The sequence below is a fragment of the Python bivittatus genome, unplaced genomic scaffold, assembly GCF_059951505.1.
Source record: "Python bivittatus isolate LINGU-HERP-01145 unplaced genomic scaffold, Pbiv_v1 ctg000080_np1212, whole genome shotgun sequence".
Taxonomy (NCBI): Eukaryota; Metazoa; Chordata; class Lepidosauria; order Squamata; family Pythonidae; genus Python; species Python bivittatus.
Genome location: NW_028277035.1, coordinates 10147430 through 10172386, shown reverse-complemented (window position 1 = coordinate 10172386; position 24957 = coordinate 10147430). Strand labels below are relative to the sequence as shown.

At 40.2% G+C, this 24957-nt stretch overlaps 1 protein-coding gene across 2 annotated transcripts in view; it reads right to left on the bottom strand.

Annotated features, from left to right (window-relative positions):
- The window catches only part of PIK3R6 (phosphoinositide-3-kinase regulatory subunit 6), a 36146-nt gene extending 11435 nt beyond the window's left edge, over positions 1-24711 (bottom strand). The window contains exons 1-11 of one of the 2 annotated variants that reach the window (XM_088133494.1): positions 24042-24711; positions 12855-12984; positions 12033-12116; positions 10453-10544; positions 8682-8750; positions 7001-7133; positions 6542-6611; positions 5744-5927; positions 2722-2869; positions 2010-2102; positions 4-457 (exon numbers count right to left, since the gene is read on the bottom strand). In XM_088133494.1, coding sequence (XP_087989620.1) covers positions 4-457; positions 2010-2102; positions 2722-2869; positions 5744-5927; positions 6542-6611; positions 7001-7133; positions 8682-8750; positions 10453-10544; positions 12033-12116; positions 12855-12867 — 1340 coding nt within the window. In that variant the 5' untranslated portion in view covers positions 12868-12984; positions 24042-24711. The remainder of the gene's footprint in view (positions 1-3; positions 458-2009; positions 2103-2721; positions 2870-5743; positions 5928-6541; positions 6612-7000; positions 7134-8681; positions 8751-10452; positions 10545-12032; positions 12117-12854; positions 12985-24041) is intronic. The other variant, XM_015890581.3, reaches the window with a different exon arrangement.
- Between the last annotated feature and the right edge of the window lie 246 nt (positions 24712-24957).

The window sequence follows — 24957 nt, the reverse complement described above, 5'->3', positions numbered from 1 at the left end:
AACCTCAAGGAGTGATAGGCCTGGGCAAGGCGCCCCAGAACTCTGTCATCACCCAGCACCAAGATACGAGCTGTATGCAGCTTTTTCAGTTTAACTATTGGCTCCATGGTACTACCACCAGATTTCCGGTGCAGTTTCCCAGTTGGCTTTGCACCTTGCCCGCTGCAATTGCTCTGAAGCAAAGCTACACTATCTGCATATTTCTTCCGCACACAACCCTTTCTCTGGAGTCGGGAGTGCTCAGTCTCTGCACTGCAGGAAGATGGCACATCGTCAGCCGGAGGGGGCAAGTCTCGCTCAATGCCACTGTCATTGGAGAGCACAGAGAAGCGTGTCTGTTCACAGCAGTCATACTCCGGCACCAGATCTTGAAATTCAAAGCCATCCAGTCCCGGACTCAGGGAATCCTGTTCGCCAGACTGACTTGGTGAACGGAGAAACTGCACCAGCTCTTTCCCTAAAATGAGAAGATAGTGTGAGATTTCCAGAAAGCCATCACAAGCTTGAAGCCAGCACACAATGGGCCCTTGTGCAAAATAAAGATTTTGCTCACATTCCTACGCTGAAGCCTTGGTTCAGGAAGGTAACTTAAGTAAATTTAAAGTAAGGGACATGCTGCCAACAAAACCCTTAATACCTTTCTCCTTCAGAAGATTAGAGCTAAAAAAATGTTCAGCAGAAAAAAAATGTCTTTCTTTTGGAACTATAAAACTTCAGAATGCAGCTGGATGAGTACGTTTTTAACAAGTCCCTCATATTCAAAAATAAAAAACTACCTGGATATAGAAAGTTAAATGTTAGGGAGAAGGCTAGCCTTGATATGATACCTTTCTATGGGCTAAAGTACAAGTTACAATGAACAGGAAGTGGTTTTAAGTGTCCATTTTTATCATGAAGAAAAAATTGCTACACCAGTCACAATCTGTCTTAACCTTAATCACAGGCACAAGATTTTTCCCCCCTGAAAATCACTTTCAGCAATTACTACAAAAATGCTATTTGCAGTAAACAGTACATCTGAGGGACAAAAAAACAGCCATGGAGAATTTCTGAAAGGTAATCAAAATGGGGCACTAATCCTAATTAGAACTGATTTTATTCCAAATAAAAGCAGCCATTTAACATAAACTTTTAAAATAATGATTTACTTGTAATTAGGCCATATTCACAGGTTTAAAAGGTTTGCTTTTATTTTTTATTTAATTTTGCTCCTTTAAAAATGTGGCAAGCTTTCACACATGTATTCATTTTTAAAAACTGATGAGCTGCTTTTGTACAATAATTGCATGTTATAATACAATTAACTGATAAAGAGCACACAAAAAATACAGCAGAATAAAACATGGTGAATATGACTGCCCCACACAATCACTTCAAATGTGCAGTTTAAGATGCTATTTTTTTAACTCATTGCTTGTATCAGGGAAATTAAGCCTATTTATTCATTTTCATACAAAATCCAAGCCACTGTTCTAAGTCCCTGGGGAAGTGAAATCACTCAGAGATCTATCAATAGATCCCAGTTTTCTTTCCCTTTTCATGCTACACCATCAAGTCTTGGAAAGGCTTTCTTTATGTCCCAGCTATCGACATGGATATGCCATCTGTCATTTATTTATTTGTTTGCTTATTTTCTGTTACATAATTTATTTGCATCCAAAGCTTCCTTCAAGTAAATAACTTCCTGATTCTTAGCTTCCTTGTTCATGTATCTTCTCAAGCACTCTGCCTGCTGAGGTTGCCCTGCTTCTCTGTCAGAATCAAAGAATTAACGGATGAGATTGTGGCTATCTCCTCCTGCCCCCAGTGACTTATAGGGCCCCCTACCATCACCCAGCCATCACTGAGATAATATAAAGCCTATTGTCATTACCTTTATATCAACACAGTGATGGTTAGCTGAGTCTAGAAAACACCACAACAGACTAGTGGGGAATCCACCATAAACAGTTTTACTCTTCTGCCTGTAGCTATAGTTCCATAATTCCTGTCAGAGTTCAGACACTTACAAAGTTGGTCTTCATCAGTCCACAGATGGAAGCTGATTTTAGGGTTGGGTAAAGGGATGTCTGAACCTCTGTCTACTGAAGACTTCTTCACCCCTGTAAAATATAAAAATCTTGCTGTTTACATATCACTTTCAGGCTATAATTTTGGCCAGGCAAGGAAAACAGATAAAGTCCTAGAAAGAGATAAGAGAAATGTGAAAATGTGAATGTGGGAATGGCTGGTATTTGCTCTGCATTGGGTTATGGAACCTCACATTTAGTTCTCTAAAATGATGCTCATGTAGAAAAATTACACAGAAAGATCTGATAAATGTCAGATGAATAGCTATTTTACAGTTACAAGCAGCAGCATTTTTAGAGAGGGAGAAAGAAACTCAGATTTGAGGGTCGGAATACATAACCAATTGCCCCTTGTTACTAGCTTGTGTCCAGCTGTTATTAGCAATTTGCTGTTTTAGCTTTCTTTTTCTGAAAAAAAAAATATAGTTCTTATGGGACTGATTTTGACATTGTTGCTTTTTGCTGCCAAGGACTGTAAATCTCCATATAAGGAACAGAATGAAGAAATGATCCCTTTCATTGTGCATACTCATACTGCTGCACATGCTGTGAGGAATAAAGCATGCAGAAGAGGGTATCACAGGTTCCCAGAACTCCTTCGTAAGAACAGCTCAGGACCAAGAACCTCTTCATCCCAGAACGCTGCACTTACCTCTCTCTGAAGAATTCAGCAGTGTACTGTAGATGTTCTCAAGTTCCTCAACATATCGACTATATTCCACATTCATCTCTTCACCTGCATGTTCAGTGGCTGCCATAACTTCTTGGAAACAGTGTTCAATCTCCTCTAAGGACTTTGCCTATCAAAGCGTAAAGATGTAATTAGGTTTTAGGAACTCCTAAAATGAAATTCATGGCTTGCAAAACATATTCAGCTTCATTCAATCATCAAGTAAGCAGATTTTTATACAGCCCTACTGTGTCATAATACTTAGGTGTGCTTAGGTAGAAAACTAATCTTTCACTAGGCAGGTGTGAACATGGAATACTTGACACAACTGACATATTTCTGGAAGTAATGTGACAACAGGGGTTGTTTCATTTTTTCCCAGAAATATGCTGATGAAAAAAGCCTATTTTTTATAACTAGGGATAACAATATCTTCATATTTTGTAAGTTTCTCTTTGTCCACTAAGTCATGTTAAATAATAAACAGTTCCTTGTTTTAATTATGGCTTGTTGAAAAGCAAATTTATCCACATTTATTTAAAAGTAATTCCCATTAAGTTTAATAGAGCTTATTCCAAAGTAATATAATGTTGAAGCTTCATAATTAAATTCTTATTGGCATTAATTTCAAGATAGAAACCAATTTCAAACCAAACACGAAGGGGGCATCAAGGGACAGGTATGCCTGTCCGTTTTTGGTGATTACATCCTTGAATACAAACATTTTAGGAGGAGATTTTAAGATGCATTAATAATGTAACCAATCAGGTCTCAATGACACAAATACTTGTGGAATGGAATTTTGTACAATTTACCCTTCATAAAAATGTTGTTTTGTTTACTTAGCAGGGTAATCCAATGAAAGCCAGTGGTACTAGAAATATAAATGGTACTTGTGAAAAAGATTAAGTAACAGTGGATTGGAAATTAAATATAAATTAGCAGTGTGCTGTGGTTGCCAAAATGGTAAATGCAATTTTATGCTGCATCCACAGAAATACAGTTTACAAATCATAGGAAATAATTTAGTCTGCTTTGGTCAGACCCCACCTCAAGTATTGTCCATTTCTGGGCATCACACTTTAAGAAGGATTCAGAGAAACGAGAACATGTTCAGAGAAGGGTAACTAGGATGACCAGAGGACTAGAAACTGACTCCTATGGATAAAGCTAAATATGCTCAGCCTAGAAAAAGAAGCATATAATAGCATTCTTGAAATACTTGAAAGGATATCACACAGAAGAAGGACAAGAAACACTTATTTCTTGTTCTAGTGTGCAGGACACACAAATATGGATATAACTTAGAGGAAGTCAGATTCCTAATTGAATGTTATAAAATATTTCCTAACAGAAAAAGCAGTTCAACAGGTGAACCAATTTCCCAGTGGAGTGTTGAGCTCCCCTGTTTGGATGTGTTTAAGCAGAGGCTAGAGAGCCTTCTGTCAGGGCTACTTTAATTCAGATTCCTGCACTGGGTAGTGAGACTCAGTGGCCTAAGTGGCCCCCTGCAACTCTATGATTCCAAATTATTGGAAAGTTTTGATTTGCAAAAAAAATTGATTTGTTGGCTGAGGAGCTTAGCATGGGGCAGGAACACTTTCCCAATTACAAAATGAGCTATTCTAGTGAGAATACGTTGTCTGTGGGTGTATGCAGGAGAGGCAAATGATGACTCATGAGTGATGCAATCATGGAAACACCATGAGTCATGCAAATTTTATGATGCAAGTACATAATTGCTGCATTTGTGTGCTAATATCATTGCATGCATGTTATTTTAGTATTATCATGGTTGTTACAGATGCCACTGGTTCTGTCCCCAATAACCCAGAAGGTGCTAGTTTATATGCCCCACAAACACTAATAGTGTGTTTGGAGGATGATATAAGTTATAGAGACACTGGATGCAAAACCCATATGATCTCTTGAAATGGGGACAGCATTAGACTTCTTGATTTCACTAGCTGAAACAGATACAACAATATTTTCCCCAAATGTGGAGGGAGGTGATGGACTAAGAAAAGCTAAAGTCCTATTAAGGACAATCTCCTACTTTAACTCAGCAGGGCTTTGGAAGGTGTAATGGATTCACCATTTCATTATTTTCCTTAACCATATTTAGGATTGCCCTGTTATTTATCAAGGCTTGTTGAAGAGAAGTTGGGAACATTTTTAATGCAGAAAGCCAACCCTTATTGTAGCACTGTACTCAATAATGCAAAATCTGCTACATTTTATGCAGTGTGATATCAAACTTTCAGTTATATCAGTAAGACATTCCAGACCTAATTCTCTGCCTTTCTCGGCCATTATAAGATCTTACAGAAAATAGTTCCAGTTTGAAGCTATAAAAATGCTTATTTCACAAAATGTATGCATGGAAGCAGGCAACTTAAACCTTTTGCAATGCAGCTCCTTTTTATTACTGTGAAGTTTAGCTTCAAGAAATCTAGAGCTCAGAGTATGTATCAGATCTGTGGCTAAATATCAACAAAGCTTCTACTTGGGCTAAATGTTTGCAGGAAAAAAGCACATTTCCAAGAATCAGTCTTTTATCTGTAAGATTACTGGCTTTGTTTCCATTTCCCAGTCCAACTTTTTTTTTTAACATAAAGTGAAAAAAATGTAGTCTCTTATTTCCATGTATTCCCATATATTTCTTTTTCTTTAAAAAACAAAAAGCTTCTAGATATGTTAGACTTCAACTTCCACAATTCCCAGTTGAGAATTATGTGAGTTGATGTCCAAGAGGGTAAGGGAAGGCTATTCTATATTCTATGTCTCTTTCTTGGGCAACCCTGAGCAGCACGCACATATATAAGATCTATCTATGGACTGATAAAGGAAGCCAATCTTGATATAGCACTCCAGGTGGGAGGAAAGTGAATTAGAATGTCTCCATCTATACTATTTAGTGTGAAACTGTTGTTTTAAGGAGTTTTAGTTACTTTAGTGAAGCATCAGTCTACGAAACCAAAACATTCTTGTTTCTTTACAATACCTGAAATACTTCATGCAAGTTCCTCATATCACAGTGTTCCTTCAGCCCTGTTTGGAAGGCATGTGCTATCACATAGATCATGCAGGACCTGGCACACTGGAACATTTGAGCAGCCTTGATTTCATTAACTAGTGCCTGGCATACAGCCCCAGAGAGCAAATCTGGATCAATAAACATGAAAATCCTGAGGAAATGAAGAGTTAATATATATTACATAAGCTGAACTTATTAGTTGCAGATATGAAAGTGAATCCAAGAGTCTGCATGGGAAACTAAAAAGCTCTGCAACCAATCAGTTTCATGCTTAATTCCATAAAATTCAGTAAGTTCAGTAAGATTAATGTCCCTTCAGTTGGTTTCATCTTGGCGTGGACACTGGATTTTTTGCTCTGGCAATTCATTTTTATATGAACTTTTTATCACAATCAACTTAGTAACAACTGGCTCTTCAACTAAACAGCACCAGAAGGAAAAACAGAACTCTGAAAGAAAAATCATAAATCTATTTACAACTTAACAAAGCTTAATTAATAGAAATCAGAGTAAAGATGTCTTAAAAAGTGAGACTGATGTTCTTCTGCAACAAACATGTAACATCATATACATACAAAGCATACTTAAAAACTTGGGAATAAACAACTTGCAAACTTCTTTCAGTCAGATGACTATACAGGACCCGACTTTTTTATATAGTTTTGAGTTTACTGCCCCATTATATGATACAAAGTGCTAATTTTAGGATGAATATATGAATTAAATTGGCGCGTTCAAAAGGGACATGGGAAGCAGAATACTTACTTATCCTGATAAGGGAATGAGTCATTTTTGAGACCTTGTTCTGCAGAGACTTTCCTTTGGTATAATATCCCTAATGGATAAACACATACACAGCAATCAAAATGCAAATGCTCATGGTCTGATTTTGATGCCACTAATTCTATAACCAGTTGGTTAAGGAAATAAACTTCAAAACTGCAAACACAAGTTACTGGACTGCTTGAATAGGGAATAATCTTAAAGCAGTCTTAACAAAAGCATTAAGTATGCTTACAGATAAATCTTTTATTGTGCAATCTTCCTGCATTATTCATGAAGCATTCTTGGGGAGGGTTCCATGGATCATTGCATATATAAAGGATAATAATTCTCCCATATTTTCTGATCCCTTTTCCTTTGATGCTAATTTTATGTATTTGTTAATAAATAAACATTATCACGAATAAAACAAACTAAAACAAATAAATAAAACTTGCCTACCTGGTCTTGCCCGTTCTAGTTTCAGCTGACAAGCATAATCCAAACCAATAGTACAGAAAGGCTTGGGCAAAGTAAGCAACTTCTTGCAGAAATCATAGACCCTCTCATATAGGTCATCAGATACATAAGGCACCTGGAAATACCAAAGAATGGCTAAGTTAATTCTAAGTTTCTACATTTTTTTTTATCTTGCAGTGGAAAAAGCTTAGGACTTACATATCCATAGCTACAGAATATAACTACTTTTTACAGACTCTACCTCAGACTGAAGAATCCGTCTGGAATTCATGCATACAAAACTAAAAGACTGAATGAAGAAGACCTAGACAAAAGCTGGATGAGCCGAATCAAGAAAGGCATTCAATGGACAATCGTGCAGCAAGGAATCAGATTGAGGGAAGGAGAGAGGCTAAGAAGAACCACACCTGTGGATTCCTCAGTGAGACAAGTGTTCGCTGACAGTTATCTTTGAAAAGCTATCTTCTATAGATCAGGGAAACAGGATTTATGAATACTGGCCGGCATCAAGAAACCTTCCTCTTTCCAGTTCTAGAGGGCAAGTCATCAGGGAAAGGCAGTTGCCTATCTGAACTTCTGGTTCTATTTTGAATAGTCATGCAAAGGTTGGATGCTACAAGCTGAAAATGAAGACTGGCTCTGGCTATGAACAGAGTTCCAATTCTCCAAGTAGTAGGATAAAGCTTCTAATTTCAATTATATCCCAACTTTTTTTTTTTTTTTTTAGAAAACCCCCAAATATGGAAAGTTCATATAATGCTTGTTTGTGAAGCTTCCCTTCTGTATATGATAAAGTATTCATGTTTTTGTTCCAGCTATTTCCTTAGCTAAGTATGATTTATATTTCCTGGTATTATACACTTTTATTTCATGCATCCCTTCATAAGGAACAAATTTAATTCTCCAAAGGTATAAGAACTTCTGCTGCAGATATTAGTTATGTTAAACATGTGCAGACAACAGAAGGTAGGGTTATAACATCCCTATTTATAAGTAACATACTGATAATCTAAATACCATCACAGAATCAATGTTATTGTTCCTTTCTTTTCCCTTTTCCCTTTTCTTTTCCCATGGGCATAATGAATAATACAGTGCACAGTAGGGACCAGCATGGTCATTCATAAATATACTGCATTCTATTATCTGTATCTGTCAATGCAAGTATCCAGTGCATCCTTACAAAGCTCTGTTTCTTGTCCCAAGAAGATCAGAATCTCTGGATTCTTAGTAATTTGTGTGTGTGGGAGGGTGAGTGCCTTTGAGGTGGTGTTGACTCCTGGCAACTGCCTGGGTAAGTCTCTGCAGTTTTCTTGGCAAGGTTTTTCAGAAGTGGTTTGCCATTGCCTCCTTCCTAGGGCTGAAAGAGAGTGACTGGCCCAAGACCACTCAGCTGGCTTCATGCCTAAGGTGGGACTAGAACTCAACAGTCTCCTGGTTTCCAGCCTGATGCCTTAACCTCTGCATCAAACTGGCTCTCTTCTTAGTAATGAGCATATCATATATATAGCAATAAAACAAACTATCCTTTATAAGTTCCTGCCCTTAAAACTGAGTCCAGGTCCTCATGCCAAAATTAATGCCTGATATCAGCGCATTCTGACCCATCAGTCCCAGTGCTGAATTCCTGGGATGTTCCAGTCCCAAGAAATAGGGTTCTTACTTTGATCAGTGTATACATCAGTGTGTGAAGCAGGGGGATGATATACTTCCGATGGTTACATCTTTCTGCCTGGAAGAAGCAAACAGTTGTGTTAAAATATATTTTAAATATTCTGATGAATATTTAATCATCAAATGAATTAAAATGAAGAGAGGCAAAGTTTGCCAACACAAAATCACAGAAGAGAGGAAGGCTGGCAGCCAAAGCACTGCAGCAGCAACACTTTTGAAATAATAAACTACAACTAGAGGAAAATCTGAGACCCCTCGTGCTTTGCTGTTTAGTACATAGTGTCTTTTTTATTCTGATACAGTCTGAAAAAAGGTGGCAAAGGGATGAAAGCTAATGTATGTAAAATCTAAAGGGAAGTTTGAAGGAGCTAGACATGTATCCCACAACCAGAGGAGGTATAAGCTAATGTATTCTGTTGAATAGTATTTGAACAGACAAGGAAACTAAGACAAACAGCTTTCTTAATAATGAAACATATGAAAGGATTTACTGTAAACAGACAAAGATTTTTAGAAAAATGAAAGTAGTGTGCCAAAGGCAGAGTTGATCTTAATGTATTTTCTTTTCCCACTGACAAAGTTAAATTTTGAATTTCTACAAAACCATTGAAGATTTTCTTTCAGTAGAAACTGTGGAATGAATGTACAAATGGGCCTGCCAGAATTCTAGGAAAAGACTATTATCTGCCTCCAGCCAAACTAAAGATCATTTGCTCTCTCAGGGTTGAGGGCTAGGAATGAAAAGGAGCAAAGGCAGCAAGATAGAGAGTAGAGGATACCAGTTAAGGAAGGCTGGTCCCCAGTCAGCCCTGCAGAGATCATGGGAGGTGGGATAAGACTGAGATAAAGTAGAAAGGAAATGAACCTGCAAATTAATGTTGATCCTATGCACTGTTGACCTCAAAGAGTGCAATGCTGCATTTTACACTGAGATTTGGCAAGCAGCATGTCTTGTTTTGCTTCTTAAAGAAAGGAATGGGTGAGACTTTAATCTAGAGCAGTGGCCAAGGGCTACATTTTTAAAAATATTTTTTTAGGAACTTGACAACCACAGAGAAGATAGGACCAAAATTGTTGTCTCCTTAATTTTTGCTTGAGAGATTTTGAAAAGTAAGATAAATTTGTTCAGTCAAATTTAGGTTAGACTATTTTGTTGTTTCTTTTTAGAAAAATGGATGGAAAGTGGACTGAATTTGCACAATTTGTGACTGAATATCAGCAGTGCAATTTTAGGGAAGTGGCTGCATGTGGTCCACAGGCCAAGGGTTGTTCACTCCTGCCCTAGCTAAGGAAGAGACAGCAGAGAAGATATTCCCATGTATCAGCTTCAAGATAAGACAGCATTGTTAACATCTCTCTGAGGTTATGATGCCCAAGGTTCCTGACAGAAAGCTAATTTGATTCCTTCTAAATCCAGAAGAACAAGGACCGAGCTATAAAACACAGTTTTATATTCATGATCAAGCCTGTTTATGTGCTACCAAGACTACTCCCAACCCTAAATTAGGGTCATTTACCTATTTACTTGTTTGTTAGATTTATATTTGACCTTTTCTTCAGGAGATCAAGGCACCTTACATGGAAATCTCCCTTTATTTTATTTCCACAATAACCACCTGGTGAGGTAGGTTGGACTACAAGAGAGTAACTGGCTCAAAGTCACCTAGTGAGTTTCCATGGCTGAAGGTGGACTTGATCTAGGTCTCCATGGTCCTAGTCCAACACCTTTACTACTATACCACAGTAGTTCTCATTCTTACTCTTTCCAGTTCTTTCACCAAAATTTTAATCCAGAGGATTCCATTTTGGGGATTCCGGTCAATTTTCTTGTGCAAGGTCCATCTCAGCATCCCTGTGAGATCAAAGTCAAAGTATCTGTTAATGTTTCATTCATTAATTCAGGGATAAATAGAAGGGAAGGAGTGGACTTGATAGAAGAGGAAAGGCTGGATTGTAATATGGTCAGGAGAAACTCTCCACTCAGGATGTAGGTGTCTTTCAGTATGTCTCACAGGTAAGGGCTCATCTATGTGATCATTAGTTTTCAGTTCAATTAACCATATTAACCATTTATTATGGTCTTTAAAACTGAGGTATTTATTTCCACTCAGGATAGGAATCTGCTTCCAATATGTTTTTTAAAAGCTGCAGTATTACATGAAAGGAAAATCCAAACAAAAACACTTGTATTGCCTCCATTTAACTTCAGTACTTCAAGTTAACCAGCACAGCATTTGTAATGCTATGGAACAGCAATAGCCCTGTCATACAAATGGCAGTATAACACAGATTCTAAAAAAAGCTAAGGGGAATGGATATTGACCGTGGTTGGAGACCATCAGGCTCTGTCATTAGTGTTTCGCTGCAGTTATATTCACACAACACAATCCAGGCAAATACCTCACTGCTGTAAACTGATGACTGATGACCAAAGACGCAGAGTGGCTATCTTCATAGAAAGTCAGTGAGATTGTCACTTATTGCTGCTTTTTAAAAATTTCCTCTGAAAAACTTGGGAAGAAATCCATGGAGGCCCAATGGGAGTCAAGACACAGTGGACAGAAGCTTAGCTATTCCCATGTCTTTTTTCTGCCCCATTTGGCTATGGGGATGAAAATAATAAAGAGAATGAGTTCCCAGAGAAGCCCTGGTTTTGCTATACACTTTCATTTCTGTGTTGGTGGTAAGAAGAGTGGTTTAACCCTCTGTTAAACCTCTCTTCTGTGTTCACAGGATACAGCTTACCAGGAAAGTCAGTTTGTCCCCAGACAACTCCAGAGCTATTTTAGGTTGAAATAAACCAGGTTCAGCTGGTCATATGAGACTAATACTGCTCGTGATCCAGTTAAGCATGCTGTGTGAACCTAGCCTAAGTGGGTCAATTATTCCTACATACATTGAGCCAAACCAGCTAGGAATCCACACAGTGAACTAGATCAGTGTCCTACCTAGCCCATTTGGCAGTTCTCCTTTCTTTAGGCAAAGGTCTTTCTGCTATCTTGCTGCCTGAAGTCTCTCAACTACAGATAACAGAAATGGAGATTATCATCTTTACAAAGCATGTTCTTTGACAATGAGCAATGGCTCCTTCCCTGTAGTTTTACTGCTAATAAGGAAGAATTTAATGGGCAGAGATGTGTCATCTGGGATCAGATCAGCTACTTCATCATTTGAGCAGGTATTTCACCAAGGAAAGTATCCAAAAACAAATTCCAACTGAACATCATCCTAGCATGGACAGTCAAGCTTTCCTCTTCTCTAGCTTGGGTAGGCAGGATGGAGGTAAAGCACATAGTAACTGATTTCCTGGAAGGCTGGCAATCAGTTGCAGTGATCTTACCTCTCTCACTCTGGAAGGCTGGATGATGGCCATCAAGTTCCCGAAGAAGGGCATGCACACTTCGGAGAAAGTCTGATTCAACCTCTTGAAGCAGAAGAGAAAAACAATGTGAGGAAATAAGTTCAGTGATTTCTTCTGAATTTCATACAAACTTATATAAGTTCAGATATGCATAACTCCTAACGCTGAAAGCAAAATCCTGGTAAATATACCACCAGTGTTTTTAGCTTCTATCTGAAATATATACTCAGCTAAATAGCACCAGGGTTATGACTAGTAGATCAATATTATGAAACATGGATTTTTATAAAATCAAAATATCTATGTTTATTTCTCAGTAATATTTTCCATATACACTTGCTTTCCTGATCACTATTTACAAACAAAAGTTGAGGGTACCATGTGTAAAATACTAAATGTATAAAAAAATTTTTTTGATGTGAATCCTTATTGAAACTACCCATCAGCAATTACTATCAGCAATAAACTATCTACAAGTTTGAAAAACTCAGTATTTTACTTCTATGTAAAAGTTCACAGAGTTAATAAAAAGAGGACAGAAAACAACAGTAGTGTTCCTTTTTTATTGTGAATGGGCTTAATTGAGCTTATAGTAGTTTTCTCATCAAGTCTTTAAGTTATAATAACAATGCTTAGTTTCAAGGCCTCTTGAGACTCTTTGTTTAGGTGTTCCTTGTGTTAAATGAGCATAGCTATCTCTTGTGCTGCTTTTTTTCTCAAAAGGGAAGGGGTGGCAAAAGGGAACAGGAATCACTTCACTCTTCTTAATCAGAATCTCATGCTTTAATACCAAGCACAGACCTGTGTTCTCCATATCTGGACAGAGTTTAAAGGAGTTGATTGTGAGCTTAACTGCAGCAACACTTTTTGGAGAGCTCGGTGAACGGAGGTCTCAGTTTCACTCAGCATGGCCTCAGCACCCCTACTGCTTCTGCAAAACAAGATGATGTAAGATACAGGTTGAAGACAGCTGCATGGAAATGCAAAGGATGAAATTGTTTGCTTCAATGTTCAGAACGACATCCACACTCACACAAGTGCATGAAATGAGATTTCCCCTTTCCCTCCTGAGCTGCAACCCACCCCTCACCCCCAGCTCTGTAATTTTACAAACATATTGGAGGCTGCAGTGAGAATTCAATCTTCCAGTGTTGTACATTCCTTTGTTGAAAAAAATTCACAGCATAAAACTTGAAACTTGCCTTGGTGCAATAAACATATTTTAGCTAGGATTCTCAGAAAAGACGGCCTAAAGCAGCCTTCTCTGATCTGTTACCCTCTACATGGTTGGACTACAATCCTGTTAGTAGTTTTATCATATGACTATAGTGAATTTGGAGTCAATATATCTGGACTGCATCAGATCAGAGGAAGGCTGTCCTAGAGTGTGTGAAATTTTACGATACCACTAAACCTTGTGAGGCCAGCCATCAGTAGCACAAATCATTGCTATTCAGGATGCTGGCAGGTCGAACAGGGGTTATCTAAGATGCGGGACAGACTGCTACCTGTGGGAAATTGTCATTAATACAGTTGTATCGACCCATCCTAGCTTCCAAGCACAGGAAATGACATTGTGAAGGCCCGGCATCAGAAAATACAGCATGACAAACCGCTGAACACAACACTCTGAGACTCTGCCATAAATCAGGAAGGTCTTGGTTACCTCAGTATGTTCTAGCGGGCGTGAGGAAAACTCATGAGGAAGATTTCACAGGAAGCAGACCACAATAAGGTAACCATTTATATTACAGGCTCTATATACCTAGCCAGGTCTCTGCAACAGGCCTTTTAAACCTGCCAATTTCCATCACGTAGAAACATACCTCAGATAGACTTGCTTTATTTGCCTCGCCAGAACTGACAATACCTGCAAATATTTGAAAGAATTAGAAAGTGGAATGTGTTGTCTCTTCCCTCCTGCCCTGAAACTACAGGTCTGCTAACATGTTTGCTCCCTTTGCTGGAAATGAAGCCAGTAGAGTCAAGTCAGGTATTATCATACCTGCAATATCTGATAATATCTTCAAAGAGTTCTCCAGGGTCTGATAAAGAAACTTTCTTGTCACAGGCTCTCCCTGACCAATTTCATCTCAAACCTCTTTTTCATCTCAAAGCTTCAAAACTCGAAACAGGCACCGCCATCCTGCCAGGAGCCGCTTGGACTTAGTGGCTTTGTCCCCCTGCCATATTTTCCACACGCCAGGTTCCCAGTGCATTCTGCCCAGTGTTGAGGCAATTATCCAGTGCCTTTGGTCCAAGGGCTTTATGGCCAAGCCAACATTGTAAAATGCCTTTGTTGCTTAGTTATTCCATAGTCCCACATCAACTTGCCTCCCTAGAGCATACAGGCTGGGTTGCGCCATGGAAGTCCTGCATTTGTACTTGAGAATGAGCCCAATGATCCCAAGCAAAGATTAGTGGCATCAGTTTCTCCTCACCTGCACAACAAGAAGTGCCACCACTGCAATCTTTTGAAATGTGGGTGGATTCATACCAGTGGTTATTCCAACATGTGCTAACACTTCCCTCTTAAACATTGATATGCTCATACACACACATACTCACAAGACATTCAAGAGACAAGGCCTGGGCTTAAAAATTTTTTAGAGAAGCAGCCATGTCCATCTGTTGAAACAAAATCAATATAAGCTCTCAGGACATTTTAGAGACGTTAGGATTCACAGGCTCATACAGTGAATGTCTAAAACAGGGATAGATGTGTAGCAGTCCCAAGGCTGCATTTAGTTTGCTGAAGTTTTGGGTGTTGCCTCCAGAGCCCCTTTAAATGTTGCTGTCAAACTACAATTTTTAACATGACAAAAATAGGAATTATTAAATTCAGTAATTGCATTTATTAAATTTAAATTTAATCACATTTTGATTTTGTTCAGGGCTCATTCATATTTGACAGCATAGCTCTGGCATATAACTCAAAAGCCAACTTCCCTCCCTCCCTCTCTCCATATTGTACATTTCTGGCACAGACACTCTTTCATTGTCCTGATGTTCTTGTAACTGGGGATTTTTAAAAATAAATTATTGTGTGCCTACAAAGAGTTAGAAGGCTTCAAACTAAGATGTGGGATAATGTGCCAGGCACTTTCATCCACTGGTGATTTTTTTTTTTTTGGCCTTCCCAAGTAATTCACTTTTTATTCATTCCTGAGTATCTAATGATTTTCCAGCTATACCACGGAACCATGTGTAAGAGATGATTCCCACCAGAAACAGATTCAGCAGACTCTTATGTAATTAGCCAACAGCACATTTCACTGATACTAAAGAAAAAAGCCTACCATCTTGCCAGATCACAGGAAGGCAGTTAGAAAGAACAGACTAATAAGATGTTTCCACCCTAATGTACTTTGAGGTATATTGATCCTAAGTGGGAAATGGTTCAGTTGCTCTAATTCTTCCTAAAGAATCTGTGAGAATCGTGCTTGGAAAAGAAGCCCTTTCAGTTCTCAGCAAATGTTTGTCAACATGCATCTCACTGGATCAAGCTTCTCTTACCTAGACTGGACTGCAACTACTAACTGGCATGCTTGCAGCACTGTGGATGGTGGGACATATTCCAAACCATCTAGGGGATGCCAGGTAGGGGAACTGCATTAAGCAGCCTCTACTTAGCATATTTGCCATTGGATAGCAATTAAGGAGAAGAATCACTGGCTTTTTGAACAACATGCTTAACTGGGTTGTGGAGATACCCAGTTAATCCCAGCTAATTGACCCTACCAATTTATCCAAAAGAGATAAGATCAAGGCTCAAACAGTCATGTTTGGGATTAAGGTAATACCTCCTCAGTCAACCAATGCCCTCCATTTTGTGCAAACAACTTACCTGGTGGTGAAAATGGGTCTCTCTCTAGGCACACTGTCTTTGGCTGCTGGGGCGGGTGTCAATTCCCCTGCAGCCATATGGAGGGGATTAAAAGGGGCAGAAACCGTTTGGGTGGTTGCTGTGCTGGTGCTGAAAAATAATTTTCCATGCAGAAGGGGAGGGGGATAAAGGCAAAAAGTGGAAAGGATAAAACAAAGCCTTCCAATGTCCTTGGTAGTAGCTGGGAGGTCTAAAAACATGGCACTGTTCAACTGACCCAAAGCCCCTGAATCATATGCTGCTGACACCCAAACCTTTCTTCTCTCATGAAGGTGAGGCAATAAAGCACTTTCTTCAGATTCTTATTAGAGACTTAAATCCATACCTCACTGGGAGTTATAGAGAAAGTTACAGAAGTCATTACTACATTAGACTTTCAGAACCAAAATGCAAACTAATAAATTCCAGTCCATATAAGATTTTATTTAACAAAAATACAATTGGACTGATCATGCTGGATATTTTGCAAAATACATCTGATCATGTGTCCACTCAAAACACTTCACCTATATCTGTACTAGTGATTCTACTAGTAGTGATTCTTTGGGGACTGAAAGTTTCCTTTCTCATCATGGGTGGGCCTAATTGCAGAAACAGCTCTAACCATTTCCGGTTTTCTATTTTAAGACCCCAGTCAAGGCAGACAAACTTCCTCTTTACACCTTCTGTCAGTGTCATCAGTGAGTGCTGAGGCTACAAAGAGCCTCCAAACTCTTAAGGTAACTCAGTTCTACAACTGAAGTTGACTAAACCCTGAAATCTAGCAACAGCAAGCAATGAAGCATTTCCCTGCATTTCCTGAGGATTTGGAGGACAGTTCTTAGATATTAACTTTAGCCACACACTTAGTTTGTAGACTGTGTGTGTGTGTGTGTGTCATTGGGACCTTTTTTTTTAAGATAAGGCAATTGTTCTGAGCCCCACACTTGGAGGGAGACATCTTAAAGTAAGAAACAGTATTTGAAATTACCAGACTGCCTTTCATTCAAGGCAATCAAAGTAAACTGAAATATTATTTTTCCTCATGTATTCTGGTTTAGTTCATCACTGGCATAGCTAACACTACCTTTGTTTACTCTTATATAACTGACTAATGTAGCAAAATCAAAAAGGAGATGCACATCTTCTAGTTTTAGGAGAAAATTAAATCCAAGCAAATTTTGGAATTGCTCTAAATAGACAGAATAAAGACTGACTATCTTGCAATCAGTTCAGTGGCTTTCTTGATCTGTAAGTCCATTGTTCTTCATTGGCATTCTTGAAAAGTAATATATACCCATCTCTTACTACTTATTTGTCGAACAGCCTTCTTGATTCTCAGGAAAGCTGACTTTGCTTGTGGTCCTAAGCACATTCTCTTCAAAGTTCCATAAAAGAGTTTAAAGTATGTTTAAAACTGAACCCTGGATATTTCCCCAAATTGGCTTAAATTAACTGGTCCATACATAGAAGCAGTGGTAATTTCAGTTACTTGATTTTTATTCTTTATGCCCCTTTCCCAAAAAGTCATTGATGTATTATTTTGGGATCAATTATCATGCTGGCTAGTGGATAATAGGATTCATACTTTAACACATCTGTAGGGCATCAGATTGGGGAATGTCATCAAGTTATCTATGACTAGTAAAATGATGCCAGTCATAAAGTACCAGTAAATAATTTATACTCAAGCCCCATATTCATAAGCATACAAATGCAGTCTGCTCATTGCAGGTGCAGTGAGAAACCCTAGATATCCAAATAACAGAAACTTTGAAAAAAATACATTTTAAAATCACACACATACAAACAGAGGCCAAATTTAGTCACATAAAGCCAGCAAATATATATTATGTGAATATACATGGTTTCCCTAGAAACACACAAGCCTCTGTTTTCTGTGTTCAATATTCAAAACAACCCATGAACCACATGCTTGTAGCAAAGAAAACGTACACATCTAAATCAGGGAGCAAATGTTATTCAGGTTCCAGACTACAAGAGACCTATTTAGTATACAGAGTCAGAGCAAGCCATTCTGTGGCCGACCGATTGCTGTTTCTATTCTACTTTTGTATGGGATAATGCCCACATCCTCTTTCTTTAGGATCTGTGACAGGTCAGCCAAGGTAAGGTATATGTTGTCACAGAATCACATCCTACTGCAACTATAAATTTGATTTGTGCTGACTATATATCAAATATTTTTAAATATATACTGCTACCACACCAAGTTCTTGCAATGTCCTTTCTATAGCTTTGCGAAAACATGAGTACTTGTCTGGGTTATCTTTCTGAAGATGTAACGCTGGCCTACCTCATTCCAATAATTTATGCTAAGTAATTCCTGTCTTGGGGAGAGGCATGTTTATGTCCCTTTATGGGTTTTAGTTCCAGTGTTTCATTCAGATAGTTGTTTAGTGTACTGTCACTTAGGGTTTTTTTTAAAAAAAGAATTACTTTGCTCTCCAACTCAGCTCTAATATGAATGGGAACATGAGTCTACTCAATTAGCAGTAGAATCCTGTTCAGCTCACTGAAATAAAATTGGATGGGAGGAACTATTTCTTTGCTTTGCAGCATACAATATCTTTGCTTCGGCCTTTGACCACTGTAAACTAAAAATGCAGAGGCTGGGAAATTAGCAACTTAAAAAGAAGTCTTATGGAACCTCTGAGGACAATGACTATAGAATTAAAAAAAGCTAAGTAAAAGCTATAAAAAACTAAAAACTGCAAAAACTACATAGCTAATTAAAACTAAAGTTTAGTTAAATTCAGGAGATGAATAGTAAAGCAATAGACTGTGATATCTAAAAAGAAAAAAAATGAAAAAGTTTTTTTTTTAAAAAAAGAAAAATTAAGAACAGTGGGAACAAGGAGTTACCTAGCATTAAGGAATGGGCCCTGATGCACAGGAGCACCAGGTTGTCCCTCTCATAATTAGATTGGTGTGATTATCCTTTTAGAGCTTGTCACACAATTTACACCAGCATTGTGCTGTGTGAGATGGCTGATTTTAGAGAGAGAAAAGAATGCAGACGTTCATATTAAAATGTTAGATGCATAATAGAATTCACATATGACTGTATCCTACATGTTAATGAAGAAATATTTGAGCATTATAGTATTTTTTGTTATACTTTCTTCATAAGTTAACAAAAAAAAAATACTATAATGCTCAGATATTTTCTCATAAGGGGACGCGGTGGCGCAGCGGCTTAATGACGCTGAAAGTTGCTGGCCAGAAATGGCTGACGCTTCAGTGGTTCGAGTCCAGCCTTCGCGTTAAACAGGGTGAGCTCCTGTTTCCTCCCCAGTTCCTGTCAACCCAACAGGTCGAAAACTCACGTGAGCAGATAAATGGGGACTCTCACTCCGGTGGGAGGAAAAATGCTGGCGGCGCCTTGCAAAAAGGAGTTGGGAGCAGTTGCCGTAAGCACGAAAAACCGCGCGTGCCCGAAAAGGGCGCGAAGCAACGGAAACTCCGCCTCCTGCGCTCACCAGCTGGGCTCTGCCCTAGGAAGGAGGCTCTGGCAAACCACTTCCGAAACACTTGCCTTGAAAACTGCAAGGACTCGTCCAAGCAGTCACTGCAGGTTCAGCAATGACTGAGCGCAGATTAAAAAAAAAAAATTTTTTTCTCATAGTTTTGACATTACTCTTTCATTCAGTACGTTGCGTTATTCTCGTTAAAAGAGCACCATTTTTCTCTTTCCACCAGGAAAAAAAATATAATGAATTTGAGAGGCTGAAATAATTCTGAGATTGACTGGAAGAAAGAAAAAATTCTATGAACATGGAGAAGAAAAGAGCGGACTGCAGTGTTACTGATGCTTCCCATAGGCAATTTGTACAACCTGCCTCATAAGGCTGTTATAATGTGTGTTTTCCCAGGCAAAGGGCAGCTGATCTTGAAAACTAAGTACAGTTAGATCTGGTTAGTCCTTGGACAGGAGATCACTAGGAAATCCCTGAGCTGTTGAAAAAAACATTCTAGAAAAGTCAGTAACAAAATACTTCTGAATTGTTGCCAAGAAAACTACTGATTATCTCAATAATGTCACCAGAAATCAGGTGTGTCTCAAAGGATACTTTATTTTATTGCTCTAATGGTCATAACGTTTGTGAAGAGGAATCTGCATCATTCCCTAATGATGTGAAAATGTCCATGTCAGTGTTTCTCAACCTTGGGAATTTTAAGATATGTGGACTTCAACTCCCAGAATTCCCCAGTCCACACATCTTAAAGTTCCCCAGGCTGAGAAACACTGGTCCGTGTAGTCACCAAGAATCAAGCTAGATTCAAGGGGGTCTTCACTTTTTAATACCTATTCAGACAATGGATGCTAATTGGTCTCAAAATGGTATTTGATGAGGGGAGCAAAATTCATTCCATACAGCGATTTTAATGGGTCTTTTATGTAGGAAATGTTTATGGGGTAATGTATCTGTTAATTGTTACAGGCACCATAAGGGTTCTTATTACTTTTGATGCATAGACTAACATAACTAACAACCTTCTAGATTCTAGAATCTTTTACAATGATAAAGCAGAAAGAAAAAAAGGAGAGAGTTTTGGATTTTTTTTTAAAGCAACCTTTTAGAAAAGCATACCATTCTACAACGACAGTTTATGTTTCTGAGCATATTTTTAACTGGGAACAAAGTTTACCATGTTCTATACATTCACTCTAACCACCAGGAAAACTACCCCCGTTCCTCAATATAGCAATATCAAAGTCCTCTACAAGCTTGGCTTAGTTTAGCCTCAACTTTCTGTCCTTGTTTCCAGAAACTATAACCCCTAACTTTTTATGTAACAACAGCCTTTTTAGTTAAAGCTGACTTAAAATGCCAGAGTGAGACTAAAGAAATTACATCTGCCAACGTAAGGCTTACTGGGGACATCAACACAATATCCAGCTGTAGAGAAACACATTTTCTATACAGTTCTAATTTTAGCATGGGTTTTCCCTTTCCTATTAATGATGATGGAGAAACTTGCAAAGTCCACTGCTAAATTGGGATTTAGCTTGGATGATCCAAAAGGAGACAGGGTCTCACTTGAACTACTGTACAATACTGTTGCAAAGCAGAGATATAAGCTTTTGGGGCAGGGGCTACCTTAATCTTTCATTGGCACGTGCAGGGCATACTGCAAAAGAGTGGGTGGAGGTGGGAGAAGCAAGTGGGTGGGAACAACACATTATTTGGTTATTTGGTTTATTTGGTTTAATGAAGCTTCAGCATTAATTTAAATGAAGTAAATTCAGTTAAAATGATCATTTGTTTTAACTCAACAACAATATTTGGGAAATGGTTTGGGGACTACAGGCAATCCTGAAAACTCAGAAATTATACCCTTTCTATAAAGGACCCTAACCCTAACCTTGGAAGCAAATACAATAAAATATGTCAGATGGGCATTCCTCAAAAACTATATTTTAATTTCAGTGGTTACTTGGTGTGGCTGCCTATTCTAGTCTCAGGCTGCAACCAATGTCTCTTTTACTCTCTGTAGTAAAATGATGCATCCAAGGGGCCCCTCTTTTTGGCAGAGCAGAAAAAGAGCAGGTGAATGGCTGGCTGGAACCAAAAACTGAGAGCTGAATTCCATGCAGATTTTATCATAAGGAAAGCCTACTGGTTTCAGTGGGACATATTCCTAAGTAAACATGTAGAGACTTGCAAAAGAAAGAATGTGGCAACGATTCCAAGAAGAGGCCAAAAGCTGGCAAAAGAGACTACAATTCCATGCATAATGCAAAATAGGTTGATCCTGATAGAGTTCGTGCTTTTAAAATATATGCTCATATATCAGGTGTTTTGTGAGTTATACTGTAGCTTTCGCCAGAAGGGTGCGCAGATCCGTTCCTAAACATGAATGTTCCTTTGGAGAATTCCTCCAACACACCACACTTAATTGGATAGGGGGGGGGGGGGCATTCCAGGAAGCATTTAGCATCTCCCATCCCACTTCCAGTGAAAGTTTCAGAATATCAACTGAAGAGATAGGGAAGAAGGAATTCCAACATGTTGCCAATCCAAACACGTGGTAAAGTAGTTCCCCCTCAAAAACTTTACACAGAAGTGGGTCCTTTCTAACACTGAGTCGGGCAGCAATGAAAACAAGGCCTTGCTCCTTTCTCCTGAGTTCTGACTCATGATTCACTCAATCCACTGAGTTATAAACTAATGGAAAGGGTTGGGTTCTTACAAGATGCTAAGCCACAACAAACTAGCTATTCTTAACAAGCTGGACAAATTTCATATGTGACCTAGTTAAACATGTTGTTCGAACCTAAACGTAGTATGAAAACACTTGTCATTTTGCGTGGCCGGCACTTAAATCAGCTGATCCATCATGAAGTTATTTGAAATCACAAGAGTGAATGCAAAGTTAACAGAAATCATGTGATAATTACTTTGTGTCCTTTCCTTTCTGAAATTACCTACGTAAGTTCAAGCCTTAGAGACCAACTGAAATCATATTTGCCCACCATCTTCTTGCATCCCTGCCTTTCCTCCAGCTTTTGGGACCAACACTTTTGATGAAGCCTGCACGAAACCTGAAATTTGATGGGGGAGAAGTTTCCACAGCATCTAGGAGCCTCTTTGTATTGGTGCTCACATGAATATTAATCATTCAGTAGCAGAAACATCAAACGTTGATAGACCACAGATTGTTCATGCAGAAGTTCCAAATTCAATCCCTTGGGCATTTTAAGTAGGGAGAAAAAAGACGATACGAAACCCTGTTGAGCACCAGCCGTGCTGCTGAGCTGGATTGAACCAATTACTGGCCTCAGTACATGGCAGCTTCAACGTGCAAACCGGACATCACAAGCAGGGTTTGGGTACCACCTCCAACATAAGGGTCTCCAGTGGTGCCAGTGCACACATTCACCCAGGAGGAATTAATGCTTGGCCAATTAAATGCTTCTTTGAGGAGGCTCTTTGGGTGTCACATAAATAGCACCGAACTGAGGAGCAGCAGCAGCAGCAGCCATGTGGCTGTGGCTGCAATAGGGCATCAATCCAGCGAAATGCTCCAAGGGGCAAAGCTCCTGTAACACAAGCTAACAGTTGCGCAAGAAACCGACAAGCCGCCTCCCAAAAGCAATCGCAGCCATCCTCGCAGCCATCCTCGCACCTCTGTTCCAGTTTTTCCTGTCCCAGGGTGGAGGGTAATCTGGAAACAAGGGTGAAGTGTTTCTGCCAGGAATCCAAACACGTTAGTCAAAATTAACCCTGGAAAGATGCTTGAAATGTAGGTATGCCTTCATGAAATAGAAGCTTTAAAGCTTTAATGTGATAATGGAAATTCTCAAATTCCTAAACAGCCACACGCAAGCAGAAGTTCAGCAACAAAGGTTTCTGATGTGGTACTTGGTTTATATTCTGTACTCTTCTAAAAAAAATTTTTTTTAAATGTCAAAATTAACCCGCTCCTGCAACGCGCGACGGGGGTAATGGAGGGGAGCAGCGCTGGCTCCACTTTGCAGTGACTAGCCCCGAGTCAGTTGGGAAACACCTGTTGCGGAGCATCGGGTCGCCAGCGCGGGTGCTTCCAGTTCTGACGGCCCTTGTTTACTGGGACGCCTCTGCCGCCCTGCACTTCTCCACTCCGGTCCTCCCTTCCCGCCTTCCCCGTTGACGGAGCGACAGTTTTCCCCGCACGGGACCCTGGCTTATGTAGCCGCTTAGGAAAAGGAAGCATCGATATCCGGCAGAGAGAGCACGGCTCCTCTTCTCTCCCTCCCCCTCCTTCCCAAAGGCTGTAACTTTGTCCCTAGCCACACAAAACTTTCCTGCCCCAGATCTGGCCCAAGCCCCCGCCGCCCCTCCTCCCCCAGCTGATCGGACAGCAACGCGGAGACCCAGAGAGATTTTGGAGAGACGCGCCTGGAAGATTTTAACCAGAATGAGCGTTCCTCGGGAATCTCCAGAAACGCCTCATGTTCTGTTTTCTTCCGCCCATTACTGCGCCTCGTCCAAGGGCCACCAACAGCCCGCCTTCTGCGTCTCGTCCTTTTCTCCGATCAACCAGAGGAGAAGGCGTCCCAAGACGCGCGAGAAAAGCTGGCTCCGAGGGAGTAAAATTGCTCGGCGTAGCCGTACCTTCAGAGCGAGAAAGCTGTTGTGGGTCTCGAAGGTCTCCCGAGACGACCGCTCGCTTGGGCCCCCGAAGGACCCTTTGGGAAAGGTGGCCATCTGGGGCCTCGCTAAGGTCCCGTCTTCATCCGCGCGCCGGCCTCCTCGCGTGCGCTGGCTTGGCTCGGCTGCTCAGGAAGTGGCTCGGCGGAGCTCGCTCGCTCCCTCGAAGTGCTCTGCGGGAGGCCGCTTGCCTCCTGCCCGAGGGCGCGCTCAGCCGGAGCCTACAGAAGGTCCTCGCGTCCTGCGAGAGGACAGACGCACTTCCTTTCTCGCCCGAAGGTTGCTTCGCTCGGCCCTGGCCTTGCCAGTCCGCCCGCCTGTCTGTCTGTTTCTCGGCGCCGAGGAATCGTTGAGCTCAGCTGGGTGGTTGCGGGAGTAGATTGAAGCCCGACGCCTCCGGGCAGCAGGAGGCAAGCGGGAGTTACCGGAGAAGCCTCAGGAAGGCGAAGACGGTGCCTCCCTCGCTCGCTCCCCGAGAGGTGTTTTCGCTCACGAACACAGCTCGGCTCGCGGGAGTCTGCAAGAGGACAGGCAGGTGCTTGTCCTTCTGCTCCGTTGGTGCCCGGCGGCATCTGCCAGCCTCTCCGTCGCTTCTCTTTCCACCAGCAAAAAGCCTCTCGGCACAGCTTGCCTCACCCCTCCCTCGCCTCTCCCAGTTCATTCTTTGCCTGTTTTTGGACGGCAGAACATTCCCCTTCAAATGCATGCACATTGCCCGATGTTAAGCAGGGAAAGTCCTTGCCCTGGCCTGTTCATTCCCAAGGTCCATCAGTTAATTGGCTGGGAATGATGGGAGTTGAAGTCCAACACATCCACGGGCATCAGGTTGGGAAGGCTGTCTCATAGCATGTATAATATGACTACACAAGGAATATAGTGC